The following is a 12,734-nucleotide window of genomic DNA, read 5'->3' on the forward strand; positions in this document are numbered from 1 at the left end:
TCAATGGTTCCTAGAAGAGTTTAAAAATGTCCAAACAATAGGGGATTTTAACCAAGTGGAAAGTGGGAGTGACAAGTTAGGTGGTTCGGTCCAAATTAGAGGAATTGATTGGAGGTTTAGTAGCAATGTAACGAAGGTTCCTTTTTCGGGACCTAGGTTCACATGGAGCAACAAAAGGGATGGTAATGAGCTCATCCTTGAAAGGCTTGATCGAGCCTACATCAAAGAGGACTGGTTCAATCACTCCCCCGATGGGAGAATTACTCATGAACCAATAATATGCTCCGACCATGCAGCCATCACCTATTATAATAAAGCTAGATCTTCCTCCTCTAATAGGCCGTATCAGATTGAAATTGGTGTCTTGGCTTCCCGGAAATCAAGGAAATTGTGAAGGATTCTTGGAAAGAAGAAGTTCAAAGGTCACATATGTTTCAGCTATCGAGGAAGCTAGAGAAGTTGAGGACCAGACTCCAATACTGGTGTCTGGAAAATAAAAAGGTTTAGGGCTTAAACTAGAGAAATCTCACTAAAGACCTCAAGAGTACGAGTTTGAATATTAATTCGCTTCAGGAAGGGGAAGAATACATCTAACGTATAAACCTTCTCATTCCAGAGAGTCAGCTGAGTTTTAATTTCTGGAAATAGAGAATGAAGGCAAATTAAGTGAGGTTTGGGGACTGCCCCACTCCTACAATGTATAGGAAGGTGAAGCAAAGACAATTGAAAAATGAAATCTTGACTCTAAGGGGTGAAAATGATACTTGGGTCGAGGGGCAAAAGGAGATAGAAGAGGTAATTCTTACCTCAATCAAAGATATCTACAACCTAGTCACGAGTGATAATCATGGGGAAGATATTGACCTGCTTCTTCGGCAATTGGACATTCCCTCCCTTTTGGAAGAGAATCGGCTTTGGTTGGATAGGGCTTTTATAGATGGGGAAATTAAAAAAGCTATGTTTGATATGCATTGCTCTAAGTCTCCAGGCCTAGATGGTTTCACAGTGGATTTCTTCAAGGCTTATTGGGAAGAGGTGGGTAATCTAATGGTTGAAAGTGTGAAGCAATTTCTGAGGTCAGGAAACATGTTGAAGGAATGGAACCAGTCCCTCCTTTTTCTGATTCCAAAGGTGAAGGTTCCAGAAATCGCCAGCCATTTCAGACCGATAAGTTTATGCAACATAGTCATTAAATGCATATCAAAATGCCTCGTCAATAGGCTAAAGGTGGTTTTCCCTAGCCTTATTACGAAAAACCAAAGTGCCTTCATACCAGGGAGATACATGGAGGACAACATCCTCTTGAGCCACGAGCTTATGCACCTCATAAATTCGAAGAAAGGCTCGAATTTCACAACAGTTAAGATCGATATGTCAAAGACATATGATAGGGTGGATTGGCTTTTTCTCTTAAAATTCCTTCAAGCTTGTGGGTTTTCTAAGCACTAGGTAAAGATGGTCTCACAGTGTATCTCAACGGTGAGTTTTAAATCAGTTATTAACAGGAAAACTTCTGATCACTTTGCTCCAAAGTGCGGCTTAAGGCAGGGGGATCCCCTATCTCCGTACCTCTTTATTTTTTGCTTGGATATCCTCTCTAGAATGTTATCTCTGGTAGAGGATATAAATCAATTTCAGGGCCTGAAAGTTTCCCGCAGGTCCCCCTCAATCTCTCATCTCTTCTTTGTAGATGATGTTATGCTCTTCTTCAAAGCAAACGAGGGAGCCTGTGATTGTATCACAGACATCCTTCAGAGGTTTGGGAAAGCTTCTGGGCAACAACTAAACCTCCAAAAATCTTTTATAAAGTTCTCGCTAGGGGTCGACAACGATAAAAGGTTAGCTGTGAAAGTGAGTCTCGCCATGCCTGAAACTGAAAATATGGGACTCTATTTAGGTGCACCGATTGATATAAAAGGAAAGAAGAGATTACACTTACAATTCTTAGAGGACAAAGTTTCAGAGAAAATTGTCTCATGGGCCTCTATGCACCTTTCTCAGGCAGCAAAGCTAATTCTGATCAACACCGTCCTTATCATCATGTCAGCTCATGTCATGAAGTGTATGAAACTTCCTCAGAGCATTGGAAACAAGATTGATTCTTTGATTACTCATTTTTGGTGGTCTAATAATGGTAACAGAGGTTTACATTGGGTAAGTAGAAGTGTGATACAACTTCCAAAGAGAATGGGTGGTTTAGGGATTAGAGGCTCTTCCACACTGAATGATGCTCTCTTGTTCAAGAAAGCAACAAGAATGCACTATAACCCATAGCTTTTACTCTCCAGGGTTCATAAAGGCTTCTAGTTATGTGGCATATGCAACATGTCCAGAACTTTGGTTAGGAAAGGAAACCCTTCTATGGGAAGGTCAAGCCTATAAAAAGTCACACAGGTATTCAAAGATGGTTTTGCTTGAAAGGTTGGGAATGGAAATAATATCAAGCCTATTAGTATGCCCTGGGTTAAAGGGGAAACTCCTTTAGTAAATTCCAGTCAAACTCTAAGGGCAGCCTTAGACTGGAGAGTGAAGGATTTTATTAACGAGGAAACGGGCTCTTGGGAAGCAGGGAAGATTAGGGAGTGCTTTGAATGCAATAGTGCTAAGTCCAATCTACCGATGGAGCTTCGTCACTCAAGTGAGGATGATTTCCTCTGCTGGAAATATCACCCCTCGGGATGGTACACGATTAAAACTGGCTACAACTATCTGTCTAAAGATCTGGGGCTAGAAAATGACTCTTTCTTGGCTAGGGACCAGGAATTTGTAAAGCTAATTTGGAGAATGGCTATTCAACCTAAATGGAAGATTTTCCTATGGAGACTTTTTCATGATAGTATTGCAGTTAAAGCTAATTTAGTTAAAAGGGGAATACAAATCGATGAGATTTGTGATATTTGTGGGGTGGAATCGGAGGACAGCCAGCACCTGCTTAGATTCTGTTTTCTGGGAAAGGAAGTATGGGAGATTGGCTCCCTTACTATTTTCCATGACTCTCCTGAATCCAACTCTTTGAAAGGATGGATTCAGCACTATATCCTGCTCTTTTATAGCGAGGATGGGAAGCGTAGTCACCGTTGTGCATTGTTTATTGCAACTTTATGGGGGCTATGGAATGCAAGAAATGAAAGATGTTTCAAGGGTACTAGAGGTACAACAGGGCTAGTAGTGGAATTTATAAACCTAGCGATGAAAGATCATGAGCTTTTTACACAATAGGTGAATTCGACTAATGTAGTGGAAGCCAACAATGAGAATGATCCAATCATCCCTCATGGGTTCAATTATATTCATCTAGGAAAAGAGAAGGTAGGTTTTGATGACTTCATAGTGGAAGTGGATGGGTCCTGGGATAAAAAATCTACAAGAGCAGGGATTGGTTGGGCGGTCAAGGCCAATGCCAAGGGCTATGATAGGGAAGAAGGTGGGAGACATGGAGAAACTTCATCAGCCCTTCATTGTGAAGCTTGGGCTTGTCTAAAAGCAATGAAATGGGCTTAAGCTAAAGGATATCAAGGGATCCTTATTTTATCTTACTCAATATCTCTTATGGATAACTTACAAGATGATCTTGGCAAGGATGTTCTGATAACCTGGGTACTAAATGAGATAAGGGATGTTGGGTCGATGTTCCGAAGATGCACAATATTAAAAGTTTGTAGGGATCAAGTTCAAAGGGCGGATGACATTGCGAGGAAATGTCGGCTAACCCTGTCTGATAATATGTAGTCCTTTCTGTTTTCCTTTGCTCTTGTCAAAAAAAAAAAAAAAAAAAAAGGTTGATCACAAAATAATTATTTTCTCCCTCTTTAGCCTAAACTCTAGCCATCCTATTCTCTCATAATACTTCCCCTAAGCGATCCAAGGAGTACATATAATACCCAAAGTTCTATACTTAAACCAAGGCGTGAAAGTTATAATTAACTGAGGGTTTGGACCAAATCAACTCAACATTTATTTAATTTAATTGTTTCAATTTGATTTATATTTTAATTGAAGTTACTAACAATTTATTCATGATGTAGCAATTTAAAGGAACGCGCGGAATGTGAGTAATTAGTTAATTTAATTACTCTTATTTTATTTCCTTATTGCTAGTATCATGATTAGGGTTATTTTATATTTGATTTGACTAACGTAAATTATTGTTAAATTGCTTCCAATATTAATGTTTATTCTATTGTTATGATGATCACCATATTGCATGTTAAAGGGAATATGTGATTGAAAATAACGCCTAATAAGATAATTTTAACGACCGGTTTAGGTTCCTTTTTAATCTTGTTATTAAATCAAGTGATCACGATATTTTACAATTATGTGTTGCATTAATATTAAACCAATTTAGCATAATAATAGTTTGGAGCAAATTGAATATTTGTTTGTATGCCTTTCAGATCGCAAGAATCATTTTTCACTATAAGAATCGAGTAGAGGCCAATACGGGCGAATGTGACTCCATGACTCACTTTGTAATATCATCCTTGATCCTTCTTTTCGTGGTTCCGAACCATATGGAGTTAGTAATCTCATGGATTATGAAATGGGGTGTAACCTTCACGGGTTAATCGTTGTTGCCTATCGTTGTCCCTTATCGTGGTTGCCTTTTTATGATCCGTGAACAGTTTACAAGTTCCTAAAAAACTTGTTGGCGGCTCCCTACTTTCCTTGTCCCTAATCGTATGTCAATTCCCACTTCCTTTGAGTGCCAAGCATATTCACCACATGCTTTAACGTAGGCGCACTTCAAACAACGCCTACAATGAGATCTTGAATGAGATTTTGAAATCTGTAACATTCATCGGTGGTATGACCATTTCCTTGATGGTACTTGCAATAAAAATTGGGATTCCATCTTGAAGATCGCTTTTCTGGCGTTGGATCTTCAGTAGGGCCAATAGGTTTGATTAATCCTCGATCATGGAGACGATCGAAAGAAACATCATAGGTCATTACAAAGGGTGTGAAATCTCTTTTGGGTTTCTTTTTAGATCCTTGTTTTTTTTTTTATTTTTTTTGGTAAATAGAGATTTTATTACCAAATAAGAACAAATTACAACAAACAAAGCCACTGCCTACACAGCAAAGCGACAACACCACTAGACACCAAAAGACCAAACAGGCCAACAAACACTAAACAGTTCCCAGAGCACTCCTCGCCACCTTCTAGGAAGGGTTCTAGGAGAGACCAGGAACAAACTACTGGACTCAGACACCTAGCCATCTTCTAGGAAGGGTTCCAGGAGCCAAAACCAGACAAACAACCTAAAACCCACCAAACCAGCAACTAAAACAGCCAACTGCTAGCCAGAAACAGCACCAGCAGAAGCAAAAACCTGCCAGCACAGAGCAGAAAGCCTGCAACTGCAACTATGAACACAAACAGCTAGCAAAACCCAAAAACCAACCTAAGGAGAATAAAGTAAATATCTATAAATACTATCTCATCTGCAAGCAACTAGGAAGGTTATCTCCTTAATCAAATCAGCAACGAATCGATTTACAGTTTCTGGTAAACATTAAAGCATTCCTCTGAAGCCAAACATTATAGATAGTTTCAGAAAAACACATCACAATTAGCCTGATCTTGGCATCAGTTTTCCTACAACATTTTACAATCCAATGCAGTTCATCCATAAAGCTCAGCACAGTCCTAGTGAACCCTAGATTCTGTAGCATTGAAAACTAGATCACCTTGGAATAACTGCAATCAAAGAACAAATGATTCACAGTTTCATTAGCACCAGCACAGAAAAAGCAACAAGGGTCATAGGGAATCTGCCAGACTAATAGTCTGTCCTTAGTGACCAGTCTATCCAAAATAACAAGCCAAGTGATAAAGATACTCTTTGGTGAAGCTTGATTGTTGCAAATAACTCTCTTCCAGGGAACTTTTGACCCCTGAGGCTTAATGATACTATATAGCTTCTTAATATGCATCTTTCCATTGACAGTAACATTATCCCATCCACCAATATCATTCACAATATCTCTAGAAGCAAGGATCTTTTTCAAAATTCAGGATGCTTTTTTAGGAGTAGGAGCAGTCCAAAACATCTTGCCAGCAAAATAATAAATGTGAACCCATTTTACCCAAAGCTAAGGTTATCAGATTTGTTAGCAAGGTCCCAAAGCACCTTGGTAACAACTGCTTTATTCCAATCTTCCAAAGAAATCAAGTTCCAACCACCACAAGACTTGGGGATGCACATAAATTTCCAAGCAACAAGAGCTTTCTTTGTGGGGTTACCTTTCCCAGTCCATAAGAAACATCTAAATCTGGATTCCATTTCTCTAATGATTTTCTTTGGTAAAATAAAATTTGAGCCCAAAAAGCTTGAACACCAAAGAGAACACTTTTAACCAACTGTAACCTGCCAGCATAAGATAGATGCTTAGCAGCCCAAGTGCCAATTCTACTTGTAACTCTTTCAATCAAAGGACTACATTAAGAAATAGTTAGCTTTTTAGAGAAAAGGGGAACACCCAAGTACTTAAAAGGGAGAGAACCATTATCCATTCAAAGAACTTGCTGTAGCTCACATCTCTCATTATCCAAAATACCCCCAAAGTAGGCATCACTTTTATCCAAATTTGCAGACAAACCAGAAGGAACAAAATTTGTTTGAAAAGCCTCAAAAAGAAGTTTAACAGATCCCAAATCAGCTCTAGTAAAAAGCAACAGATCATCTGCAAACATTAAATGAGTAATCCTAAGTTTCTCACACCTAAAATGGAAGTTAAAATCTGGATCCTTAGCCATATTCTGCAAGCACATTGACAAATACTCCATACACAAAGCAAAGAGAAAAGGGGACATGGGATCACCTTGTCTCAAACCTTTCTTTGCTTGAAAAGGAGCAGAAGGATAACCATTGATCATAACTGAGTAAGAAATAGAAGTTATACAACCCATAATCCAGGTTATTACCTTGTTAGGAAATCCCAATTCACAAAGCATAGTCTCAAGGAAACTCCATTCAACAGAGTCATAAGCTTTCCTAAGATCAATTTTCAACATACACCTAGGGGTAACAAACTTGTGAGCATAACCTTTGATCAATTCTCTAGCAATCAAGATGTTATCCCCAATGTGCTTACTAGGAATAAACCCAGCCTGAGCATTATCAACAACAGAACCCACAACACTTTCCAATCTAGTATTGATGTCCTTAGAGATCAATTTGTAAACAAGAGTACGACAAGCAATATTCCCATATTCCTTAACATAGGAAGGATTCTGAACCTTTGGAACTAGAGTAAGGGTAGTACAACTCTAAGATTTCTCTAGCACACCAGTTTCAAAGAAATCCAGAATAGCTCTATATACATTAGATTTCACATAATTCCAGGCTTGTTTAAAGAAAACAACATTGAACCCATCAATATTAGGAGCTTTATCATCCCCAATATTAGCTAGAGCCTGATCAATTTCATCAAGAGAGATAGTGGCAGAGAGAATATCAATATCATCAGAAGAAAGTTGTTTCCCAGCCCTAACAACATCAACATCAACAGCTGGCAAAGTACTAGCAGCAGAACCTAAAAGATTCTGATAAAAGCTAATAATTTCAGCTTGAACTAAATCAGGATCCTTTAGCAGAACATCATCACTAGTATAAATGGAGTCAATTCTCATCCTTTTCTGCCTTCGCTTTAGAACAGAAAAGAAATAGTGGGTGTTAGAATCCCCAAGCTTGATCAAGTCAACTCTTGACTTTTGTTTCAAAATGCTCTCATAAGTATCCATCCAGTACTTTACTTTCTCAATCCCAGCAGTCTTTTGATTCTGAAGAGAAATATTAGTAAAGTCCACAACTAACTGAGTTTGAATTTCAACAAGATGAGACCTAGCAGCATCCAATCTGTCTGTAACCTTAGAAAAATGGTGAGTATTCAAGTTTTTAAGGCCAGTTTTAACAGATTTCAATTTCTTCCAGACTTGTAACATATAGTTACCAGTAAGACTAACATTCCTATGAGAAGACACAACCTCCTGAAAATCCTTATGAGAGGCAAGACAGTTTAAAACCCTAAAAGGTTTTCCTATCCCAGCAACAGAATGAACCAAATCTATCATAACAGGACAGTGATCATATAGAGAAGGAGTGAGATAGACAGCCTCAGTTTGACCATAAGCCAACATCCAAGCATCATTTACCAAACCCCTATCAATTCTTGTAGCAACCCTATCCATACCATGATCCTAATTATTCCAGAGTAAATGGAGCCTTTACTCTTAATTTGAATAAGGTCCAAGTCATGAACAAAATCATAGAAATCCCTGACCCCATAGTAAGTAATTGGGTTCCCATTAAGCTTATCTTGAGAGGATAAAACAGAATTGAAATCACCAATACAAAGCCAAGGTAAGTGAATATTACCCAAACCTTTGATATCGGTCCACATAGGAGCCCTATGCTGAATAGAATGAAGCCCATAAACAAAAGTACAGGCAATCTGATGCTGCAAATCCTTAGTAGAGACAACAGTGTGAATGAATCGCTCATTAACAACCATAATATCCAATGAAACAACATCTGGTTTCCAACCAACCCAAATTATACCCTTGAGAGAGAAAGAAAAATTGCAAGTCCACTCCCAAGCTTTGTCGAACTTCTTTTTCACAGAGTCAAACTTATTGAACTTTACTTTAGTTTCCAAAATAGCCATGACATCAATAGAGTGATCTCTAAGTAACTGCTTAACAACAACCACTTTATTAGGATCATTAAGACCCCTAATGTTCCAGGCTGTAATAATCATGGCATTAGAGGGGGATTACCATCACCCTCGATAGGATTAGCAGCCTCCTCATCAGCCATTAAGGCATTATAAGCATTCACCCTAGTAACAACATGTTGAGACTGTCTCACATTCTGAGTCTTAGTCTTTTTCCCCACCAACCTCCAACCATCATTAGAATTGACCAAATGATCATGAGCAGGAGTAGTCATAGGATAATCAGTAGGTTGCACCACATCTTGATGAGTAGATTTTGCTTGAGGAACAACAACTTGAGTTTTAGGCACCCAAATTTTGCTTTTGTTTTTTAACAGATTCTTTCTGAGCTGGGGCAGGGGCAGCCTGTTTGTGAGAAGCCTTAGGAGCAGAACAATCATGGCCAACCTTGTCACATTTCTTGCAAAATGGAGGCTTCCATTCAAACTAAACCTTAAGCTCAACACTTTCACCAGTTGGAACTTCAACCAGAACAGAACTAGGCAGGGCCTTAGTTACATCTACTTCAACAATAATCCTAGCAAACGAGACCCTAAGTTGCCTGGAAGTGCATTCATCTGCACAGATAGGAACCCCTAAAAAGCTTGGGAACTTAACCCACAAAGGTATTGTTCTGAGCACTTTAGAGTGGAAATCAAACTTTTTACTCCAAGGCTTAATAATAACAGGATTTTCATAAAACATATGAGGACCTGAGGATAACATAACATTCACATCAGCAGCAGAATGTAAATTGATGATGAAATAACAATCATCATGCCAAAACACCTTTGGCTTTCCAAAATCACTCCAATTCTGAGCTATAAATCTATGAACCGCAGCAATAGTAGGGTAATATCAAACAACATAAAATATCACAGCATTACACCACTTCTTATTACCTTCAAGTAAATCATCAGAAACTAATTTAGCAACAAGCTTACCTTCCTTAAGAACAAGAGCTACATAGGATAGAGAAGACCCTTTTGCAGCAAGATTTTCCATGGAATGAGCCATCACTCTTTGAATCAGGAGCTACCACACCCTTAGAATGTTCTGGTAGATCAGCATTTGGCATGGAAACATTCAGATTGGGAAAAGAAGTAGTATCAAGAGTAGAATCCAATGGAGTAGTAACTGGAGAAACCCTAGGTACTGTTCTATTGAAATCCTTTGAAATCGAGCCAAAATTAAGACCCTGAGCTACAACAATGGTGTCTACATCACTTCGGGGCAACATTCCAGCAGATAGATGAACCAACCAAGGAGCTGGAGTAACAATTTCATCAACTTCATCAATCAAACCTGGGTTGAAAGTACACCCAGAATTCCTTAAACTTTCCAGACTTTTATCAATCAGAGCTACATGATTCTGTTTTACAGCAGTTTGGGGGAGAGGAGTAGCTTGCTTCTTTTTTCTTTTTAGATCCTTGATTATCCATTGCTTAGACACTGTTATGGTCAAAGGTACTAACATTGTTATTAGAGTAGGTGTTTTCGGAAGAAGAAGGATTGTCGTTCTTCTTTCCTTTCCAGCCATTGTGGTTACTATTGTTAGTAGCTTTTTGCTTTGCGAGGTCATCTTCGATTTCAATACCTATGTCATAGACGACCTTGAAAGTATTCATATTATGTTGATATTTCAAATGCTTTGAATACTTCTCTTGGATATTCTTGATAAACGTCCTTACAAATTCTTTTTCTATGGGCACCTCAATCATCTTAGCGGATGTTTCCCTCCACTTATTAAAGAAAGAAGTAAAGCCTTAATTCTCTTTTTGTCTTAGCATCTTAAGTTGTCTATAGTTGGTTTTGACTTAAATATTACATTTAAATCTATCAATGAAAGCGTTTACAATAGCATCCCAAGTAGAGGATTTCTCTTTATCAAGAGAAAAGAACCATTGTTGACAAACGGTGTCAAGTGATAAAGAAAACAATGTATGAAAATTTTCTTATCTATCCCCTTAATATTCATTATTGTATCGAACGCTTATAAGTGGAAGTAAGGATTATCTGCTGCCTTGAACTTAGGGATGTCACCGACATTGAACTTCTGCGGAAGAAGTTCCGTGTCCACTAAGGACCCTTGTGTGCTAATGCCCTGAAATCTATAGTCATTGGATATTTTGCTCAAGCTTTCTTACATGAGCTCCATTTGTTGTTGCCTCGCAAGGTCATTGACTTGAAGAGCTATACTCTTCATTAATTGAGCTAGGTTGGCAACATCCTTCTTGAGTTCATTAACTTCTTCCTGAGATGCCATGATCTTCTTGGCTTTTTTTTTTCTGAGTGATGGGTTTGTCAAAAAGTAAGACTTGAACAAAGGTATTGTCCTAAATTAATCGCCCTTCTCTCCTTGACCAAGTGCTGTGGAAAGGGAAGTTAGGGGTAAGTTTTTTTATTAATTATTTTGACTTAAGCTCTATTCAACATGCAATGGATGGGAAGAGAACATGGATGGAAATAGAAATGGGATGGACCCTCACCTCAAATGATGGGAAAACGACTCATGCATGAACCTAAAACATGGTCATGGTGTGAAAAGAGTATGTACAAAGTGTGTTATAAGACTAGTGAGTTTAGGTGACAAGTTAAGACTTGTGTCCTGACCATGTGACTAGACTCGAACATAGACTAAGTTAAGACCTCATGTATGTGCACTAAACAGGACAAGTTGTAGTATTTTAGTCGTAACTTTTTATCTGTGACTCTGATTGCGACAAAATCAACGCCAAATTCAAGATAAACTTAGGGTCAGATCCATAGGTTGTAAGACTCATTACTCTTTCTAGAACTCCAACTATGACCAAAACAAGTAAAAGTTTGTGCAGTATGCCGGAATAAAAATCCGGGTTGACTCAAAGGAACTACGACTCGATTTTAGACATATTTATTAGCTCAAATTAATTAATCAATTAATTAAGCAGTCCTTTAGTCCTTGGTTATTTTATTCAAGCATATTCATAATTACAAGTTAAACCAAACGGTTATTTTAATCACATGTAAGTATGCACAAGCAAATAATGCACAAGTAGTCAAATAGTCACAACTTGATGCAATGAGTTTGCAATTTAAACATGGCTCTAGTTCTCTAAAGTTCAGGATATGGGTTAGTCAAAGATGGTTCATGGTTATGAGTCCAGATGCATGATAGGGATAAGATAGGTCGTTATACTACCACCCTAACCAAATTAATCATTTATAATACCTAAACCTACACTAAACTAGTTAGTGGCAAGTAAAGGGTCAAACCACTAGGGAAGCACGCTAATTCAACATCAAATATCACTAATGCAAGAGTAAAAAGGGGATTATTTTGTTGGTTTTGTTGAGTAAGAATACTAAAACTACAAATAAACAAGAAGATGATAATTAAAATCAATAGAAAATGACGCTAGGGATACGGGGTATCCAATATAATTAGAAAGAGAAGAATAATGGTGATTATCATGAAACATATGCCAAAGAACACAAGATTCTACCTAAACAACTCATTCTCATGCAATAGTCTAGGCAAATCAATGAAAGAGGTCTACACTAATAAGGATCATTCTCATGCATCCTATTAGTTACAATCAAATCAAGAGAATAAAGAAGCACAATCCATAAAAACTCTAATAACTCATTCTCATGCAATCATTAAAATAGAGATGATCCTAATTTAGTTCAAATCACTTTCATGCATTTAAACTAGAAAACATCAAATAGAGTGCAACAATAATCCCAAGCTAATAAAAATCATGTCTTTCATCAATATATGGCATAAGTTCAATCCAACCATCATCATTCATCCAATATCAAATCATATCTTCCACCCCCTTCCCCTAGCCAAAAGTTTAACCTAGAGAAGGGAGATTAAACACAATATCAAAACTAGAAATAAACTCAAGAAACTCAAAACAAAACATAATTAAAATAAATGAAATCAATAACAACTAGATGAACTAATAAGATTAACAAGAATAAACAACAATAAAACAAATAAATAAAACTAAAAGAAAGGAGAAGAG

The 12,734-nt window shown here is 37.7% G+C and overlaps 1 protein-coding gene across 1 annotated transcript; it reads left to right on the plus strand.

Moving 5' to 3' along the window:
• The first annotated feature begins 2,454 nt into the window (after positions 1–2,454).
• Positions 2,455–3,501, plus strand: LOC145557620 (uncharacterized). Its single transcript, XM_081618793.1, has 2 exons — positions 2,455–3,151; positions 3,239–3,501. The coding sequence occupies exons 1-2, from the start codon at positions 2,455–2,457 to the stop codon at positions 3,499–3,501; spliced, it is 960 nt and encodes a 319-aa protein (XP_081474919.1).
• Positions 3,502–12,734: the final 9,233 nt, after the last annotated feature.

Source organism: Chenopodium album, chromosome 9 (assembly GCF_948465745.1).
Source record: "Chenopodium album chromosome 9, dcCheAlbu1.1, whole genome shotgun sequence".
Lineage (NCBI taxonomy): Eukaryota > Viridiplantae > Streptophyta > Magnoliopsida > Caryophyllales > Amaranthaceae > Chenopodium > Chenopodium album.